Below are 20,959 nucleotides of genomic sequence, written 5' to 3'. Positions count from 1 at the left end.
TTTATAAAGCACCAGTCTAAGTGGTTTACACGGGCACCATTATCTGGGCAAGAGTAAATGAGGAGTTTCCGTGAGAATTGCACACTCAGATAACACACACTCATTGAAAGAGCCAGGAGAGGTACTTAACTGTCCGCTCAGCTGTAGGTGGAAAACCAGCTCTTAACAAAACAAAATGTGGGCTACTTTTTTGTAAAGAAAGGGTTAGTAGTTGCCTTCCTTTATAGAGCTGTCAGTTAAAACTGATTTTTCCCAAATTCTGTTTACACATGATCTTTCCCAAACAAAAGATTTAAGTAAGAGGAGTTGGGTACATAATTTTTTTTGTAAGTCCTTGATTTAAAACATTGAGATGATCCCACAAGAAAAGGATGACATCAACTTTTGCTTTTAATAGAGAGTTTTGACAGAATACTACATTTATCCTTACTTCTCATGTTGTTTCTTTTTTTAATTAATGTTGCTAGAATTGCATTTCCTATAAGCCTGCAGTAAAACTCATTTTCCCAGTTGAAAATTCAAGGAAACCAAGAAGCAAACTTGGCAACAGAGTTTGTCCCCCTCACCCGACAGGTCGCTTTATAAATGAGAACCATTAGAAAGGGCCAGGTCCAAGGTTAATAAGACACTCATTAAAGAGAGAGAATTTGAGAAGCCGATGGCGCTCAGTGCCTGTGTGGAAGGAGAGGCTATTGTTACAGGATGTTTGCTGTGCTGATATTGAAAACCACATGACAGATGGGTCAAATGCTGACTACGGTATTCTAACATTTGGAATAGCAACTAACATATTTGATAAGCTGGCAAGTTTTTATATATGATTCAACCCACAATATAAAAGCCATGAGAATTCCAAATTGAAAATAATTAAATGAGCTGGAAACAATCAGATACCACACATTTTTTTTTTTTTTTTTTTTTTTGCTCCCTGAAATGACAGATTTTGACATGTTGAAATTCCACGAAGGGAGCAAGAATATTCCCTGGCTCACTTGAGCTAATAACGGCCCTTCATCTGCTTTTGCAAAGCGGTTAATTCCCGCCTTCTCACAATGTAAGGGATAACGATAAACATTTGCAGGCGCGTTAAGTGTTACCGAGATCCATCCCGTAAACTGCTGTTTGCTCACATCAGCAGCCCCGCAAGGTATACCAAAAAGACGTTAATATTCTCAGTGTACAGAATAGGAAACTGAAGTACAGAGAGGCTTAAGTGGACAGTCCAAGGTGACCTGGACGATTAAGTAGCAGGCCGAGGGTGAGAAGCCAGCTCCTCCAACCGTGACTGCATCAAGGGCTGTTTCCGAGCATCCGGAAGGAGGAGGCAGCGATTAACGTAGAGATGTTCTTTATTGTACAAAATGTCTATGGTGCTGCCACCATCATTCATGTGTATCCATCTGGATAAAGGCATCCCATATTTGCATTCAGCCTCTGAGCGTCTCAGCCCGGTGGTGCTGGTGACGCTGGTAAGAGTCCCATCCCTTGTCAAACAACGTCACACCTCTGTCACATTGCAGTCACGCCAGGAAAGCAACGGCTCTCCATCCGCGTCTTATCATTTTTGCCTGTCTGGTTGTTCTTTTCAGAGTTTGTCATCTCACTTGTCACCCTTCGTGATAGTCACTTTGTCTCTTTACTTTTTTACCGTCTCTCTCCACCTACCCGAGCAGCTCCCCCGTCACCTCCTGGGCCTCCTCCACCCACCCAAACGCAGACCAGCATGTTATATCAGAGGCTCAAAGGCATGCCTAGGCCAAAATCAAGTACCGTAAACTTCTACCTTTCCTTTATTCGACAGCTTTCTAGTTTAGTTTGCTTTTTTGTTCATTTCTCTGGAAATTTTGTGTAGAATACTAACCTGAGGCTCAGACTCTCGAGTTTGACACCGTAGGTTTTAAGAGACTCGAAAAGAGAGCATTTATTTCCAAATGTCCACATTTTTTTTTTGTCTAGCGATGTCTGACATATGCAACATTTTCAAATCTCAGTGTCAGCACAAAATAACATTGTTGCATAACATTTTGCATGACGATTTTTTTCTATGTTATGAGCTTCAATTCTGTTGTATGAAATGTTAACTAAGTATATTGTATTTTTAATTCTCCTTCATCAGTGCTCCAGCTAGTATAAGATTGGGTGATAAGAATATTGCAGTTTGTTTCCAGACAGCAGAAGTGACCAAAAAAAAAAAAAAAAGAAAAATCATTTCTAAACACAAATTTCTCCTTGAACTCTGTTGAGGGGGAGGGAGGAGGTGCTCAAGGATTTTGCACAATATTTTCTTTAAAGACAACATCTCAGAGAGGTTGCTTTTAGGATCTTTTTTTTTTTAATTTTTAACTACTTAGCTAGTGAGTTAGCAGTGCAAGTGGAGAGGAAAATAGAATCGTGTCTCAATAAAGTAGCTCGATCTGTAGATCATGGGATTGCAGCTAATTAATAAGAAATGAAAAGTCTGGCTACATGGGTTAATTGGAAGATCAAACGTTCTAGATTAAAGGGAACTTACCCTGCTTACTTTAAATGGTTGCATGTTAAAGTACAATTGCAAAAGCTTTTATTAAACATACTGTCTGTATATATACATGAGGCATACACATATCAGCGTGCATGTGTACACACTCATAGAATGACTGTGTGCACACGTACACTTTATGTGTATCTATTGATATATATTGTAGTCAGTCTAAGAGCCCTGCATATTAAAACAGATCTTCAGGTGGTCCCAGCTTACGCATCTTGGATCTCTCCAAACACAAAAATCATCTACAGCTTTTTAAATAAAAGTACCTAAAAATACTGATGGGAATTATTTCCACTTCTACATCACGCATCGCGTACAGGCAGAATTCCCCTGGATTTGGTGAGTGTCTCTCCGGAAAGGACAACGTTCTGTCTTTTTCAAAGTAAGAGATTTCAAAGATGTGCCCCAAGTGGGATTTCCTGCAGATTTGTGTTAATGGGCAGGCTTGCCTGGTTACTAGAAAATGTATGTAAGTGTGTGATGTGTGTATGTGAGTGTATGTGTCAAATGGGTAATAAGCATAGGATGAGGAATTTGCAAATTGATGTGTAAATGTGAGTATCAACTAACCAAAAACTAGTAGCCTCTGCCTATTTACTATCAAAATGCAAATACCTCATTCTACACATATTACCCCAACATATATACACAGTATGTTTGTAGAAATGCCTGAAAGGCTACTCATGAAATTCTGTTAGTTCATTGACGAAATTATAATCAGACCAGGTACCCCAGAAGCACGGAAATCAATCTTGTCACTCATTCTTTCTCCAAATATTGATCACTCTGGACCAGGCAACGAGCTGTCAGCCCCTAAGCTCTGCACATCCCCTTACTTTGAGTGTTGGATTTTCTCCGCCTAATCTGCTGATTTGTTCCCCTGTGGATCCCACCTTCATGTCCTAACCTGGAACCCAGTCACATTTCCCACCCCCTCAAGGCTGGCAGAGACAATGGAGCATTCCATTGGTCTGAGTCCAGAAAGCCCCTTTTTCACCCCAGTCATCAAGCCGTAGTAGAGTGAGACATTCTACACTTCAATAATCTTATCCAGTTCTATCCATCACTCTTAGGACCCACTGGCTGGACCACTCTGGATACTGTTGCACTGAACTTGTTTTTTGTTATCAGATACTAAATTATGAATCATCTGACATGTTTGCCCCCTATTTAACAAACGCACAAGGGGACAATGATGAGGAGCTGTTTGTTTTTTTAGTTAGCAATCTCCTACAATTTTGTTTACTCCCCGACACACATACATACACAAAAATTAAACCAGCAACAAGAAACCAGCCCTTCCTGTGAAGTATTGAGTGACCTTCTCTAGCAAGAAAAAAACCCTGAAACCAAAGCATATCTGCTTCAGATAAAGAGATGAAAGTAAGTTTTAGCCATGCTTCTATGCATGTGTATACCTCCCTACAGAATCGGGCTAAAGGACCCTTATTTCTGTTACCCACCATGGGCTCTGAATGACTCTGAGGCATCAAAGTCTGGAGGGGTCTAAGCATGAAATACACGTTCTCCTGTGAGTTTAGACTGAATTCAGGCCATTTCATTGGCTGAGAAAACTTTTACGTTTCAAATACTACTCTTGCCCCCCACCCCAGGAAAAATAATTATAATTTTTGGTAACATAATGACATTGCCAAACCTTCAGGAATTTAGCTTCATAAAGAATACAACAGAAACCAGAGTTCAGTTTGTTCTTGAGTCAGATAAAAGCCCTTTCAATGCAACAGAAACTAAAACAAAAAATCGGGATATTTTGTTGCCACCTAACTGATAACATGTCAGCTGTACCAGCCAGTGGCACAGAGCGCTTCGTCCAGTAATATGCAGCCAGCACGCTTCATAATTCTATCCTGCCTCCTCCCTGATGGCTCGGAAAGTCCATTAATTATCAGCCTCCTCCCTGGACAACTTAAAACAGCCAGACCTTTGAGTCTCCTTTTTTTTAATAAACATTCCAATACCTATGAAACATGCAGACCTATGATGAAAAACAATTCTGAAGTATCAAATATTTAGGGACAAATTCAGGAAACAAAAGTAGCAGCAATCAAGACCAAGCTTCCGTTACATCTTCCCACTTCCGGTAGCACGGACACTGTCTAGAGAGTGATACAAGATAGTACGTTTATGCTGTCTTTAAAGAACATGGGTACAAATGTCGCTAAATTTGAAACGGGCTGTCATAGTCTTTATACAGCTTGCTAAGCACGTCTGAAGCTGGAGCACTACTTTTTCTTAATCCGTATTATTATAAATGATGGCGATCATCATCATAATAAAATGGCTTTATGGTTTGCTCACTACTAATTATGTGGCACTTAACATCTGCATGAAACTTTTTAAGAACTTGGTAACTATTTGGAATTTCTTATCCACTAGTTCTAGTGGCCGCAAAAACCAGCCTGACGCTTTTGCTGAATTGTAACACACATTCTTGTACTACAGAAAATGTAGGCCGGTTAATCACTCCTGCCAAAAAGCTGGAAGACACAATACGTCTTGCTGAACTAGTCATTGAAGTTCTCCAACAGAACGAGGAACACCACGCGGAGGTAAGCGAGCGTGGAGGGCGATGTCCCTTGGTGTCCCTTAGCTGAGGGTGCAGACCTGATTCTACCAGTGACCTTGTGAGAGAAATGCTTTAACACCCATTTTCTTTTAACTGGCCTTGGAAAGAGAACGAAAGTGGAAGCTTTTCGAGCAGGAGCCTTCGGAAGGTTGTTTAAAACAACCAGAGAGGGGTTGCATTGTTGTACGTTTCAGCGTAAGTTTTCAGATGTTCCTAGCAACCAGTCGAAGAGGTGAGTATGTTTTCAAGATGATTATTCAGGCAACATACGGTTATTGTCCGGAACACATGAAATACTTTTTGGTCTTCTGTGGTTGTTTCTGTTGCCACCGCTGTTGTTTTGATTTATTTTATTTGGTGTGTGGATTGAGAGCCATGTTTTTGAATTTATCTCCGTAACTTTAGTCCTGCCTGCACTGGAGTTGCCTTTGTTCCTGGGATGCCAAACGCAGTGACAGAACCTAGTTAACTCTGTGTTGTTCAACTTGTTGATTCTCCAGCATACATCTAGATATAGCTTACTTTTTTCCTCAACCGCTGTCAAAATGATTATTTTGATCATAATTATAAACCGAGGGATTTCAGGGCTAACTAAATCCCAAACCTGTATGGACTTAAACAACCCAACCCTTCCAAGAAAAGGTTCTACGTTTTCATTATGATCAAACTGTTAAATCACTGCTTGTTTCAAGACGGAGAGATTGAAAATCCTCTTTTAAAATCGCCTTTTGGAAAACGAATTCTCACTCTTCCTCTCCAATCACACCTACAGCAAGAGGGGAGAAAAGGAGGGGGGAGCCTTCAATACAAGTAATTTCAGAAGCACCTAAAATGATCATTCCCGTGACTAAATGAGAATTGGCAGTATAGTTAAATAGTATATAACACACCATAAAGCCAGTCGTCACGACTAATGCCTGATTGCATATTTAAATTTCCTCCCTGTTTCTCTACTGTTCCGTTCAATCTTGGCTGATCGTGGCAGGGGAAAGAGGTATGTGACCGAAACGAATGAGTCAGCCCCCTGCTGTCGTAGTCTGTGCATGCCCTTCCGGTACCATGTCTTCTAATGGGGACTCCTCCCGGTGCTCCTGCTTCCTAACACTGACCCGAGGAATGTAACAGCGATGTCCAGTGGACTGCTTGTGAAATGAGTGGGTGGCCCTCCACGGCAGGGGAAACGTGGGTGATTCTCTTGTGCGTGCATGAAGCAACTGGTATACCTACCAACGACTGCAGTTACATCCCAACACACGCCTCCTACCTGCCTTGATTCCGTCCCCTTAGCCTGTCGTGGCTCCTATGTCCGTCTGTACTTCCCTTGATCGCAGCAGATGGAGTACCGACCGTGGTAACCCGTCGCTAGCCAGAGTGACACTAATCTTCCTCTACAGCTGTCTGTATGTGAATCACATATACAGTATTTATATATAGAGAGAGTGCCAAAGAAGCACCATGTCCCCGAAAGCCCTCTGAGCCAGGGGTGAGGACCCCTCGCGGCAGGTGTAACCGGCTCCTACAGCACCCAGCAGATGCACAGCCAGGAGTGAGAAGAGGGGCCAAAATCAACACCCTCCAACCGTAGCAACATAGGACTCACCTTCAGACATGACATTAACTGGGCTAGAATTTTTTTTTTCTACTCTTTCCTCTACAATGTTCTTTTCAGGTTGAGGGCATCTGGGGTTCAAGTGATGGTAAGTGTGTTCTTTTCTGGGTGTCCACACCGTCGTCTCCAGACGCGTGGAGGGGTCTGGCCAGCCCTCCCTCGATTTGTGGTTGAGGCTTTTCCCAAGATGCCAAACCAAATTTTTGAAGATACGGGTACAAAGAAGATGGTTTCCCTCATTTATAGTTAGTTGTTCCTTAAGTGACTAGTGGAAGAAGAAAAGTGACACATGTACTTGTTTTCAAGTTATTTTCTGAAGGCACAGCAGGCTAGGAAAGGATGGATATTTTTCCAAATTACTCACAAGAGGTACCAAAGAAAAGCTGATATTCCAAAGAAGGTATTTTTTTAGCTTTTCAAAAAAAAAATCCCTTTTTTCACTAAGTCCTAATCACCATCTTAAAGTAACCATCATCACAAAAATGTTCTAATCTTACCAATTCAAAATAGGGTGGAAATAAAATCACTTCTGTTCTCCTTTGCTGGCTTTAGAAGTTAGGGATGAAAACTTCAGCACACTTTGGAATTCAGACACCCAGTTTGCTTTGAGAAAAATGTACAGGATTATTTCTTGAATTAGTCGTCTCACCCAATCACAGGATCTCATTACTTAATCGGTCAAAAACTACCCATCTGCTGAGTGCTGGGGAAGCCACCTCAGCGCTTTCTTGTTGGACAAGGAGGCACAGGCAGGCTTGGCCTCGAGGCAGTAGAATGCAGCGTGGCTAGGAGTTCCGGCTCTGGGTTGACTTTGAAGTCCAGCTTGGCCTGTTTCTTGCTTTGTGACCTCAACCTAGTTACTTAACCTCTTTTAATCCATAAATTGGAGACAGTCAGACTGCACCACAGATGGTTGTCAGGATGGAAGGCCAATAATAATGCATCTGGGGTTAGGCTCGGTACGCAGTGAGCACTCGGCAAAGCTTGGCTCTTGTCTTAATAGAAACAAATTGCTAAGGAAGCAAAATATATAAGCATGTCATCCTAAAGAGGGATAAAACCTACGTGGATAGTACCAAGCGAATGATACAGTCAGGATATGTTGAAAGGAGGTTGGGCTGGTTTCCAGGTAGAGTGGCCCAGAAAGTCACCACCCCCTGTTCTCAGCGCTCACGTACAGACTGCAACCACCTGGGAAGCTTTTAAAAATGATTCCAAAGAAGGTATTTCCTCAGTTTTCCTGATGCCCCGATGTCACCCCAGCTCAATGAATTGGAATCTCTTAGGAAGGGGCCGAAGATTGGTAATTTTTTAAATGGCCCAGCTGATTCCAGGGGAAGAAAGCCGGGTGAAGGGCCCCTGGGGCTGCAAGCAAAGAAGTAGAACTGGCCCTGACACACTGAGGACGAGGTTTTCCTCCCGAAAGGATGAAGTATGAAATGTTTTTCTCTACTGGCCAGTCCTCACTGCCATCTTCTCTGGGTGCTCAAGAAACTCTAGAAAATCACTCCATCCTCAGCGTGGATCTTGGCTGTGCGGTCATGCTGTTTGGTGGCACCATGCAAATAAAAGTGATGAGGAGAATTGCCTCCCTGAAAAAAAATAATAATAATAATAACATAATATAATAATAATAATAATAGTCCTTAAAACCATTTTCAAGTCCAATATAAAGTCATGCAATGTTGCAGGAGAAAAAAATTCCCACCAACTAAGACTACGTCATATACACACATACACAGTTTTCGCACGTCTCTCTCAATTACAGCTTAATTCTCTTAGAGCCTGAGTTATGCGCGCACACACACACATACACGCACACAAGGAATTATGCCTTCACGTCCCGTTGCTTCACTTTGCCAATCTCTCTCTCTATGTATACGTATGTATATGTATATATGTATTGTGGTACACAGGGGGTACATATATACATGTAGTTTGTGTACAGAATATACAGTGTGTTCCATGTGGTTGACTGTGCTCCAAAAGCATACATCTTTGCCTTTAAATAATGAAAAGCCCTGGGTAAGTATTTAGAAGCCAAAATACAGCTCCTTGTGTTTGGAAAAGATTTCCGAAGACATTAGACGCCCGTAAACATTGAGTTAACTCGTGTGCAAAAAATAGCATTCACCTGTATGAGCAAGGATAAAATAAATACATATAATTGTGGTGGTGGTGATTTTATTTTGAAGCTTGGCCTGGCCCAACCCAGACACACAGACTCTGTTCATTTGATTAAAATGATGATAGTGGCTTTTTTGATGGTTACTGCCCTTGCCAGAATCTTTTTCTCCTTCTCAGAGAGCCACATTTGATTATGAGGTTCTGAAAGAATTACCTTAGGTGCAGAAAAATAAATTTGGACTTCATTTCTCTGATAACCCCCTATTTAAAGTCTCTTCCTTAGCTAGGACTTCACCTGAGTTTCTCTGCCAGGCATCAGTGGTGATATTTCGTGTCACCATAGTCAGTGTTCTTCGCAGGGCTGCCTACCTGTCTGACTATTAATGCAGCAACTTAGATCATTGCTCAATAATTTATCAACTTCTAACAAGGGACTGAGTTTTCTGTAGGTAGCAGAAATGAGTGCTTCTAATGGCCTCTGGTTTGCAACTTTCCCAATAAAGCTGTTAAGAGCCAGGTATGAGGTTGGGCTGAGAAATGTTTAATTTCAGGCATTTAGGAGTAGCTGTTTTGTTTCGTTTTGTTTTGTTTCGTTTCATTTTGTGTCTGTTTTTTGTTTTTGTTTTTTTCTTTTTTCCTGTCATCCTGGAGCAAAATTGTGTCTGGGAAGGCAGTTGAGTCTCCCCAGTAACTGTTTTCTTGGACTCACCCTGAAGATGTAAAATGGATCAAATAACTAAAGAATAAGTACCAGCCAATATCGGTGTGAATTTCGCAAATATCGTGCATCAGGACTAACGAGAGTCAGCCCTCCATGTAGGGTTGGGGTCGGGGGCTGCAAGTGGAACTCCAGCAAGTTTTAATATTCGGAAGGACCCTGCCCTGAGTGACACGGCTAAGAGCTCTGGGGGTGGATGGACGGTTTCTTTCTCTGCCAGATTTAGCCAGATCACGGAGCAAGCCCCAAACCCCGAGGGCTCTCGTCCCAGGGGGTAAAACTACACAGTAAAACCTCATTGATTCAGACCCAAGTACTTGTAATTTGTGACAGTTCAGTTGCAGATCAGGCTCGTTTAATTTCTCTTAAGTGAGATGTTTGATGGGATTTCAACGTTCTCTAGAAATTCTGAAGGCTCTTCTTCCCAGTTTCATCCCAGGATCCATGAAATGAAAGCTTCCATCTCCTTGACTTCAACTTAGAGGCCAACTTATCTATGCCTATTAGAAGTTTAAAAAAAAAAACTTTTACTTTTATGGTACATTTATATGATAACCAATGAATACCTTTTTCTTTGGTGCCCAAGTACGGACTGCATTGGAAAGCAGCAAAATGATATTTCTCTTTTTTTAGAAAGCCCAGCAATTTAGGTTGTTTTCTGCTAGTGGACCAGCATCTCTCTTCTCCTATCACTCTGAATCAGTGAGGTTTTACTGTAAATTAGAACGGAAACAGCAGGTGTCTATTTCCAGCCAAGCTGACCTTGCAGAATGGTCCATGACTTGATTTTTTCCATTTAATTTGCAAACCAGCCACCTGTTGATAAAGGAGAAGTAAGTAAAATGAAGTCTCATGAAAGAAGAGAGGTGGACCCCTATTCTGCCTCCTGGTGGCTGTTAGAATATCCCCCAATAACTAATAGATCACAGAAGAGCTTGGCCATTGAGCAAACTCCCTCATTTATGGAATTATTTCCATAATCATCTTTCATGTTTCCAAATGCCTTCCCATCTTTTTTTTTTCTTTTCTTGTTTTCTTTCTTTTTCTTTTTCTTTTTTTTTTCTTTTTTTTTCTTTTTCTTTTGGTGAATGCTCCGGAAAGTGTTTCCCATGTAAATACTTTACGGCACTGGGTGGGGAGGCGGGGGACAAGATGGAGCTGGCAATTTGTTTTTTGTTTTTCTGCTCTCTTTGAAATCAGCAAAAAATAAAAAATAAAAAGGGCCTGTTGACACCGCCACTCATTCTGCATGCTCCCTGCCAGAACTGACAAGTCAACATGCATGCATGCCTTTGAACTGCATTCACATCTGGCCCATCCGATGTGAATGTCACCTCTGAGACCCTGCACAGTGATTTCCAAGGACCCACGTGCATGAAAATGAGTTACTTCACTGATATTTTTGGTTTTCAATGTACATATGTGTCCAACCCTCAGAAAAGTAAGTCCTACTCTTACTGAGTGTCTCCTAGCTTCAGCCTGAGCTTTCCTACAAACAGGATGCAAAACCAGAGGCTCCCTGCTGCAAGAGACTCCACCTCCAAAGTCTGTGACAATTGCAACCATGGTTGCCTTCGCCTTGGTCTGAAATAGGAGTAACATTTCCATCGTGTAGGGAAACATGAGTTGCTGAGCCTATGTGAGACCGCAGACAATTAAGCCCCAGATGCGTAGAGATAAGTAAATACTAATTGCCAATTTTCAAGTTAGACCAGCAGAAAACCCATAAACACAGTGAAGAAACTCCCAAATTCTAATACCTTAGAGCAAGAACTAGCCGACACGAGTGATAAAGAGCATGACTCCAAACATACTGAGTTATTGTAAATTGAACAGAAGTTCCACGCCTGTCATTTCTCCAGCTGCGTCCTCTGACCGGTAGGTCAGAAAAGGACTTCCTAAGGCAGGCCTGGAGTCATGAGAAGCATCACCTTGGGACACATCGAGGCCCAATTGTATCCAAAAATGCTGTTCTCTTTACAATAAAATGACCAAACCCTGCTGGATGCACAATGAGTCTTGAACAGCGAGGGCTTGACTTCACGTCTGAGGTCAGAGATGGATGCTCATCGCCTCTTGGTCTGTTGTTTCTCTGCCAAATTTCAAAGGCCTTCGCGTGGTGGTCAGACTTGATGGTGGAGCACGCCGAGACGTTCCTCTCGCTCTTTGCCGTGGACATGGACGCCGCGTTAGAGGTGCAGCCCCCAGACACGTGGGACAGTTTTCCACTGTTTCAGCTCCTGAATGACTTTCTCCGTACCAATTGTAAGTATCATCTTTGACTGTTTGACTTTCCAAAGTAGTGTGCAGATAAACAGATGGCCAGAACATCCCCCTCGGCAGACAAAAGGCTGGCCACAGCTCTTCGCAGTTTTCAGATTACTTTAAAAGCAAAAAACTTCAGGTGATGGAGAAACAGGGTTATATTTATTAAAACCTTTAACATCTTCAAATTTCAAACTACTTTCGAGGCTGCATCTCAGTTATACATGCTGTCTCATAACAAAATCCTGTAACTTCCTTCAAAGTCAAGGTCTCTGGAAATATACTCTCACAAGTAGATCGATCTTTTTAAATATGAATTGTTTTTAACATCATTTGTAACAAATGGCTAGACTACCATGCAGCCTTTACAATGATGCTCTTAAAATAAAATTCATGTACTGACAACAGAAAGACAGTGTGAGAAGCAAGTTAGTAAATAATACTGTTGTATGAGTCCATTTATGCATATAATGTAATTTAAATATTTGTAGGCAGATAATGTAGTGCAAATACAATTATTCCTACAGGCTACTTGAAAAGAACAGGTTATCAAAGAGATAAGCAACTTAATTTTTTTCATACAAATGTGAAGGTTTTTCCCAATAATTGTATGTTAGCTTTCCTACTGAAAGTCAAATAGCATCAGAAAAGAAAAAAAAAAAACTTACAGCTGACGAACATGCCCTTTCTTCCAATAAGTGTCCTGTTGCGGGGGGCCCTTTCTTGACGAGGCAGAAGAACCCAAGAGCAGTGAGAAGGTGGTACCCAGGCCTGTGTGTTTTATTTGCTCTCGAACGAGCGAATTGACTTAACTTCTACCCATTTTGAATTTTTATTAAAAGACGTTTCCTGGATGAAAAACAATTTCTAGCTAAGTAACAGCCCAAGCCTTTCAACGTATCTTCTGGGAACACATGGCCATAAAAGAGACTCTTCTCCCGGGGGAGATGGATGAAGAAAGGAAGGGGGACAGAATGTTCTTTCTTCCCGGTGTCTGAAGGGGAAGAAAGGGAGCAGGTGCAAAGAACACCTTAAAAAAAAAGCCTCAATTGTTGCTGCTTTTGTCGTTTTTTTAAGGGAGAATTGGGTTTTTTTTTTTCCTTTTTAGGAGAGTGATACAAATGGGAAAAAAGGGTTTGAATTTCGTTTTGCTTCCATGCAGATTTAAGCATGAGCTTTGATACTGTTCTTGTACTTTTTTCTTCTTCTTCTCTTTCTCCCCCTCCTCATCCTCTTCCTCCTTCTCCTCCTTTTTGGCTTTTTTTTTTTTTTTAGAAGCAGTATATTTAATGTAGAAGACAGTCCTCTCTATTGTGTACATAGTTCGCTGATGAAGCAACTGTGGATTCTTACCAAGCTTTTGCTTATCTCTTCTAGATAATCTGTGCAATGGAAAATTTCACAAACACCTGCAAGACCTGTTTGCCCCACTTGTGGTTAGATATGTGGATTTGATGGAGTCCTCCATAGCACAATCCATTCACAGGGGCTTTGAGCGGGAGTCATGGGAACCAGTCAAGTAAGGAAACCTCTTTTGATACCATCGGAGTTTGGGTCCCAATGGCTGGAGAGTCATGCAGAAATGGATTAACGGTGTCTTATGGTTTTCACTGTTAACATGGACAGAGAGCAAACACCGTACTTCCTTCCACCTGTGATGGTCATGGCCTCCTTGTCCAAAGAGGGGAGTGGGGGACAGGTTGAGAAATGTTTTGTGCAGTGGAATCTTGGTTTTATTATACAAGATAAATAAGCAATACGGGGTATAAACCTGGCTGTGATGTTTGTGCTGTGTGTCTTATTCCAGCGGTTTTGTTCCTAGGGATTAATGTTTCCCAAAGTGCATTCCATCGGGGTCTAGGCAAAGGGTCAGCAAACTTTTTTCTGTAAAAGGCTAGGTGGTAAACATTTAGCCTGTTCAAGCTTCATGATTTCTGTCAACTCTCAACTCTGCAACGTAGCACAAAGCAGCGATAGACAAGAGGTAAATGAACAAGTGTGGCTGTGTTCCCATAAAACTTGATTGACATAAAAACAGGAAACTGGCCTCTGGGCCAGAGTTTGTCATTTCCTGGTCTAAGCTTTTGAGACACTCCTCAGAGAAAGGATTCTGTGGCCAGATACATTTAAGACACTCTATGTATCCCACTCTGCCTACGCCCCCCCCCCCACCACCAACACCCGTCTCCGCAAAGCATCCCAGCATAATTCAAAACTCTGAGAATCAAGTAATACAGAAACTCGTTTGTGCCCATCCCGGAGTTTCCTAAATGTACTTGACCACATCACTCATTTTTTTTAATGAAGTATCTATCCTGTAGGGCTAATTACAGGAAATCCCCTAGGTTGTGAATGTGGCAATTTCCACGATTGCGTGGCAAATAGATTCCATTTCAAATGTCCGGCAGATTTGGTGCCACCTCCATCCTACTGCAAGGAGGAGGGCCATCACTCAAGGCTGCCAAGGGTCAGCCTCAGACTCCCCTTTTCTAGAGAAGTAGAGAACTCCCAAATGGAGAGCATTTTCTGGTATGGTTTGAAAAACTTCACTAAAGCCTGATCATCACTTTGCCCTGTTAGATTCTTTTTCTTTTTCCTGTAAGAAAACCATTTTATTCCTTCTGGCCCTTTCCATTTGTAGGATGGAGCAACCAGGATGGAGCAAATTGGGGTATGCACAGCACAGTTTCAGGCACTTTCACAACAAATATTCAAGAGATTTTTCTCAGTTTGGAAGCCTTGACTTGGGCCTGTCTTTACACAGTTTTCTGAATTGAGACCCTCTTTCTAATATTACATCGAATAAGACAGCCCACCACCTCCTTCCACATCTGAGCCACAAAAGAGGTTTCTTGGTTTACGTACCAAAAGCAGGTCAATAGGCAATGGCTCTTCATTTGCAAATACCAAGAAATCTAAATTTTAGCTTGTTATTCTCAGGTTTATAACATTGTATTAAAATGGCCCTGCTGACTTTTCACTCACGAGGATAAAACTGGGACCCTTAATGATAAAGCATTAACGAGTGACTGTGTTTCTTTAAATGCTCACTCTCATCAAGACAGTGGTACTGTGCAGAACAGTTGTGAAAAAGGAAAAGGTTAAAATGAGTAATATTCACATTTTGAAAATAGCTATGGTCTTAAAATAGCATTTTCTTACTTGAATTTAAATGTGGAGGCTGATACCACCAACACACATGGGAGGAAGCGATAAGCACCCTTCACTCTTTCTTAAAGGGCCCTAGAGTTAGGGCCGAGTTCTCCATTTACTAGCCAGAAGACAAGGGTTTGAACCTCTGTAATTGTCTTCTCCTCTGTAAAACATCTTTAAGAACGTCTCTACTCAGTGTCTGAGAATTGTCATGGAGCTCTGTGATGATGTCCCTAAAGTCATCTTACAACCTGTTACATTCTTCAGAAACAAGCCAATGAGTGCTATTCCTTTTTGAAGCATTACGTAGACTTGATCAGTCAGAAGTAAAGGTGGAATCAAAACCATTTTCACAATTGGAAGTCTTAGTCTGGGAATGATTTAGACTAAGACTTCCAATTGTGAAAATGGTTTTGATTCCACCTTTACTTCTGACTGATCAAGTCTACGTAAGTTTTTTTAATGAGTGAAAAAACAAAATTTGAATACTTGGATCACCCATTTAAAGATCTGAAAATTAGCGAAGGATTAATAGTTGTGAATAATAACCTGAGAATGTTTTGTGGGAATGTGTTTTTTTTTAAGTAGCTTTTCGCTGTCCCGAACTGTGCTCTTGGCTCGTGAACAGGACTGTGGTTTGTTTAAATCATGCTAAACAGTTCGTGCTTTTCAGAGTAGGTGGAGGTATTGGAGAAAGTGCCAACGAAAACATAAGCTAAGTTAAAATTCTTTGAGATCACATACATGTTATTAGCTGACTTGCACACAGAACGTGGATGCTGTGGGACAGATCTGCAGAATAGCCGGCACAAAATGAAGGGTATAAAAAAAATTGGGAACACGCTTACGTGCTAAGAGGAACGAGTCTAAATACTTTTTACTGTGCAAAGAGAAACAAAGTATGAACATCCATCTGATCGCTAGGTAGAGGGTTGATCAAGAAGCAGAGTTTTTTTTTTCTAAGTGAAGAATGATCTTTTTGGAATGTTTTTCATCAAGCTTACTCAAAAGTAAGATGCCGACTAGATAAATAGATTGAATTTGCTTCCTCTTCTCGAATGTTGCGACGTGACCCTCCAATACACAGCACAGACTTTCTCTCAAACACTTAGTATACTCAAATATTTCTGCTCTTCCACTTTTCAAAAGTGGTTCTTACGGGCACTTGATGATCGGTAACATGACTGAGAAATGCACCACCAAATCTGCTTGCAGAAAAACCAGTACAGTTGACCCTCGAACAACGCAGGTTTGAATGGCACAGGTCCACTTACACGTGGATTTTTTCAGCAGTAAGTATTACAGTACTACGTGGTCAGAGACTGGCTGAATCCACAGATACGCAGCTAAGGATAAGGAGGAACCACAGAGCCAAGGGCTAAACATAAAGTTATATGTGGATTTTCAACTGCACTGGGGTCTGTGGCCCCCCTACCCACCAACCCCTGCGTTGTTTAAGAGTCAATAGAATATTTAACATGTTAAAGGAACAGAACTCTGACAAGAAAATGGTACCAAGATATTGAAGTTGCTAAAAACGAGGTTTAAATATTCTTCATTCTTCAGATCTTCTTTCAAAATACGGTCCTGTAAAAGAAAAACAGATGCCATCATCATTTGGGTTTGATACAGTTGAAGTTATGTGATTAGGGAGGGAGAAATGGCTTAAGATCTCACTGCTGCTTTTCTCTGGAAAGATGACCTTCTGTCTCTGTGAGGAGCGGAGAAAGAAGCTGCATCTCTGCTTCCAGGAAACCAGATGATAGTCACAATTTGAATCTCTCTGCATGGGTGGAAAATGCCATCCCATAGCTTCCAATCACAGCTGAATGTAACCAGCCTCCTCAGGCCAGGCCCTTGCTGGAGCCCTTAGCCCCCATGGGGGTATCCATCAGGACACGTCACAGGGCCACCACCCACGCCGAGCTGATTGTTCACAACCTTCCCGGCAGCCCTGAGTATGAGCTTTTGGTCCTACCTAGCAGATAGACAACTTATGTACCAGCTCTTGGGAGTTGGTGTGATGCTAGTCGAGTCATCCTGGCTTCTATGTGGAAGAAAACTTAGAAAGCATCCAACCCAAAGCTTGCCAAGTCTAGACAGCCCTCTGGACCACTCTTTCCGTGAGAGATCATCTCTCCATCTCCACTTAAACGCTCCCAGGCACGAGGAATCCGCTGTTCACAGTTCCCCATTCCAGGTCAGGATGACTCTGAACTGATATACACTCTGAAAAATGTGGGTTTCTCATTTCTCAAAACACACTCTCTCTCTCTGCCTGAGATATCCACATGGAAAAAAGTGTTTTTAAAATAATGTCTTTTCCCAGATTGGCCCAGATGTCAATACCTTAATGATGATAAAATGTCAGACCACAGATACCTTAGCAATGTGTAGGTGGCCTGATATGAAATAGGCAAGTACTAGACTAGATGTCAGAACTTGTAACTCTGCCACTAACTTGCTGGGTGACTTGGCAAGTCAGATGACCTTCCTGAGCCTCAGTATCCTCCTTTGTAAAACCAGAACTTTGAATACCCAAGAGTTCCCAACACTAACATTCTGGGAAATGTGGTTTTTCCGTATTCAGCCCACATACGCATTTAATCAGCACTGCCCCCCCCCCAGCACCTAGAACAGGACCGGGGATATAACACGCATTCAATAAATACTTACTGATTCACTGACGTTTATTAAGGAACCCACACAGGCTGAGAATTGTAAGGATACCATAGGAAAAGTATGGGGAGAGAAAAGCAAAAAAAAAAAAAAAAAAGAAAGAAAGAAAAGATGTTTTCCACTGATCATGTCTGAGCAACATGCACCTAAGAAAAATGACTTTAAATGTTTACCGATGTACAAATGTACAAAGAACGTAAGAAAGAGTTATGAGCGTGCAGGTGGAAGGGAATGAACCCCCACTGAGGTCATAAAGGAAATAGCTTGGGGGCTATTTTGCAAGGGGTAGGGGTGCAAGGAAAGAGCATAAGCGTAAGGAAAATTGGGGGAGCAGGGGGTAAGCAGTAGAAACCGTGAATGTTCGGTTGGGGCCAGTATGGATTATACCAGAGGCAAGCCATAAAGTTGGAGAGACAGTTGGGAGATTCTAAAACTCCCATGAAGTTTAGAGCTTGATTCTCTAGGTCACACACTCTAAACAGGGGCTTTACAGCTCCCAAGGATGGTGAAAATTGGTTCTTGGAGGCAGGGGAAAGGCAAAGAAACAAACAAACAAAAATCTTACACTTTTTATGTATTTGTGTAAAGGTCTATGCACAGTACATGAACAGATATCTTGGTGGTATTCAACTTTCATGGAGAAGGCAGTTGTGGGGGTCTGGTGGTGATAATAGATAAAAGCTTGAGAAATACCCCCTTAAACTCTAGGAAGATATCTAAGATTGCCCCGTGCCCCAGAGTAAGGATGAGACCCAAGAGTGAGTAAGCAGTGGGAGAGGGTTCACGGTTCCGAGCACCAAGAGAAGGCGGGACGTACTTCATCTATTCAGCCAACAAATGGCTCGCTCAATGGGAGGCATTCTGTGTCTGAAGTCTAACCCATCCACAAATCTAAAGCAGAAGACTTTAAGACCCAACCGTGTCCTCTCTGCACAGAGACATCACCTTATTAGAATGGATCCTAGAAGTAAGGAATGACTTTACCGTCCATAGAAATGAGGAGACATGCACACGTTTGTGGCTTTCATCCACAGGAGAGAGAGCAGACTCTTTTAATGCAGTGCTCCGGGGTGGGGGTGGGGGGTCCTTTGACCTGAATGGGAGCGATCCTTTTTCCGCAGTCCCCAAGATGAACGAGTCTGATTTTTAACATACATCAGTTGTTAAGGTTGCAGTTTACACTCGTACACTATCCAGAGATACCCAATTATAATTTTCACAGAGAAGCATGCTGGACTTATTTTTAGGTAGTTGGTAACGGGTCCTCTAAAATGATAATTTGTTATATCCATCAGCAGCTTCAGGCCTGGTCTGACCTGAGTGCTCCTAGAAAACTCCCCCTTTTCACATGTGTATTAGTCACATATAATGCTTGAAATTGCCTCTTTGATTATTAATGTAAGTTATTAATATCCAGCTGAATTCTTAATAACATCAGTAATACGCTAACTACACTATTTTGCTAAAAGCAGAAATAGCAAGCATGTTTCGTCCGCCTTTTAAAAGTAGATCATGATAATATATCATAGGAAGGAAATGTTCCTGTGAATCCAGTGCAGCAGTCCAGCCAAAACGTCATATTTTACAAATACAATATGTTTTGATTAATATAAGTTTTTTTTTAATCTTCACGTGCAAAACAAAGCTCATTTCTAATTTGTGTCCCCACCATCCGCTAATATGTTTAAATTAAGTTGCTTTTGCATACATTTATGTGTTATTCATTCCTAGCTACTTTTCAATTTGCTCAGAATTGACATTTTAACTTTCCAGGCTGCCATCTCGAAAGATCTCCTAATTCCTTGATCAATATTCAGCGTGTGTATCATTTAATGATCACATTTGCTTATATAAGCTTACACATGTCTCAGTGGAAATCGCCAACGATTTTGTTACATAGCAGTGTTTAAGACTGAGAACCACCAGGGACCGAATTCAAACGCAAATTCCCCAGATAAACAGAGAAACATGGAAGGAAAAGTTCCATTTTCCCTTCCGCTTAATAGTCAGCTTTAGCTCATCTTCCCTTGACTGTTCCCACGAGAGCGCCCTTTTGTCCCTAGTAGAAAAGTGTCATTGGCTTTCCCCAGTCGTGAAGTGTAAAGGACCAACCTGTGAGATACCTGTTTCCCTTAAGGGAGAGAATACCAGCTTAGCACTTTTGCATTCCAAGTGTTTCCATCTACCAGCCAGGGCTGTATTCCCATCGTGAAAAGGTAGCTTGATTCTAGAGGGAGACAGGTGTCCAGACTGTGTCCAGAGTCCACAGTTTTGGACTTCTCGGGAGGTTTGGCCCCCGAAGCAAGCCCAGAGGCAGCTCCAACCCTTTCAAGAGTTGTGTTAGTCAAATACAGCTTGCCCGGGGCAGAGCTGCTTTGGCAAAACTTGCTCTTCTCCTGCAAGATCCAAAAAGAAAACCTCAACTTCTTTGCCAAAATGCTGTCAACTCCACTTAAACAGGAAGGCTCCTCTCAGATGCAGTTAGGCTGGGCTCCACTGTGCCAGTGACTTTGGCTGGATGGAACACCCTTAAAATGCCACTACAGAATCATGCGGTGCCAGCGTGCTGAGCAGTATATGGTACAGTCCCTCCCAAGAGATATGGTCGATTCGCTTGGGGGTTTTTGTTTGGTTTTATTTTCTCTCTTGACTCATAAAGCCATCCATCTCTCTTTCATCCCATCAGTTTGATGAATCTTTGTTCAAAACACAAAAAGCTGATAAGAGATCACCTTTTTAACTGTTTATTAATTTTTAACTTAAATGTTAACCTTTTTACAGAAAATATGAAGTTTGATTAATATTCACAAGTCGAACACATCCATGTAACAATCACACAGATCCGGAAAGGGAGCACCCACAGCCCCCCCACAAGCCTTTGTCGTGCCTTTTTCCAGTCTTTATCTCAATTTCCAGGGTAATTGCTTATAACAGAAGGCTGCATTTTAAATCCACTCGTGGTCAAAGAATTTATTGTAAGAGCTGAATTTGGGGATCCTTTTCTTCCCCCCCCCCCCTTTTTTTTTTGGAGTGTAAACATTTCTCCATTTTACCTGGACTTAGTTTGGAAGGGGATGTTTCCATTTTCTTTAAGTGCTCTAAAACATCGTGCAAACTTCATCATTCTTCTTGATCCAATTCCTTTATCTTGGCCGTCAACTCTGATGCTTCATCGCACATACACCTGTCTTCAGAAGTAAGCTGCAGTTGGAAAGAATTCCATTTCTGTCCATTACCATTATGTATGCATTCAAGTGGGTGAATTTCCTGTTCTGTCTTGTATCTACTATCTGA

The 20,959-nt window shown here is 41.7% G+C and overlaps 1 protein-coding gene across 3 annotated transcripts in view; it reads left to right on the top strand.

The window, feature by feature from the left end:
- Positions 1-20,959, top strand: part of CADPS (calcium dependent secretion activator) — a 414,447-nt gene that overhangs the window by 308,708 nt on the left and 84,780 nt on the right. For all 3 annotated transcript variants that reach the window (XM_072941600.1, XM_072941599.1, XM_072941598.1), the window contains exons 18-20: positions 4,991-5,097; positions 11,677-11,833; positions 13,211-13,352. In XM_072941600.1, coding sequence (XP_072797701.1) covers positions 4,991-5,097; positions 11,677-11,833; positions 13,211-13,352 — 406 coding nt within the window. The remainder of the gene's footprint in view (positions 1-4,990; positions 5,098-11,676; positions 11,834-13,210; positions 13,353-20,959) is intronic.

The sequence above is a fragment of the Vicugna pacos genome, chromosome 17, assembly GCF_048564905.1.
Source record: "Vicugna pacos chromosome 17, VicPac4, whole genome shotgun sequence".
Lineage (NCBI taxonomy): Eukaryota > Metazoa > Chordata > Mammalia > Artiodactyla > Camelidae > Vicugna > Vicugna pacos.
Note: the sequence above shows the minus strand (reverse complement) of the source record. Positions and strands in the feature narration are given on the sequence as shown.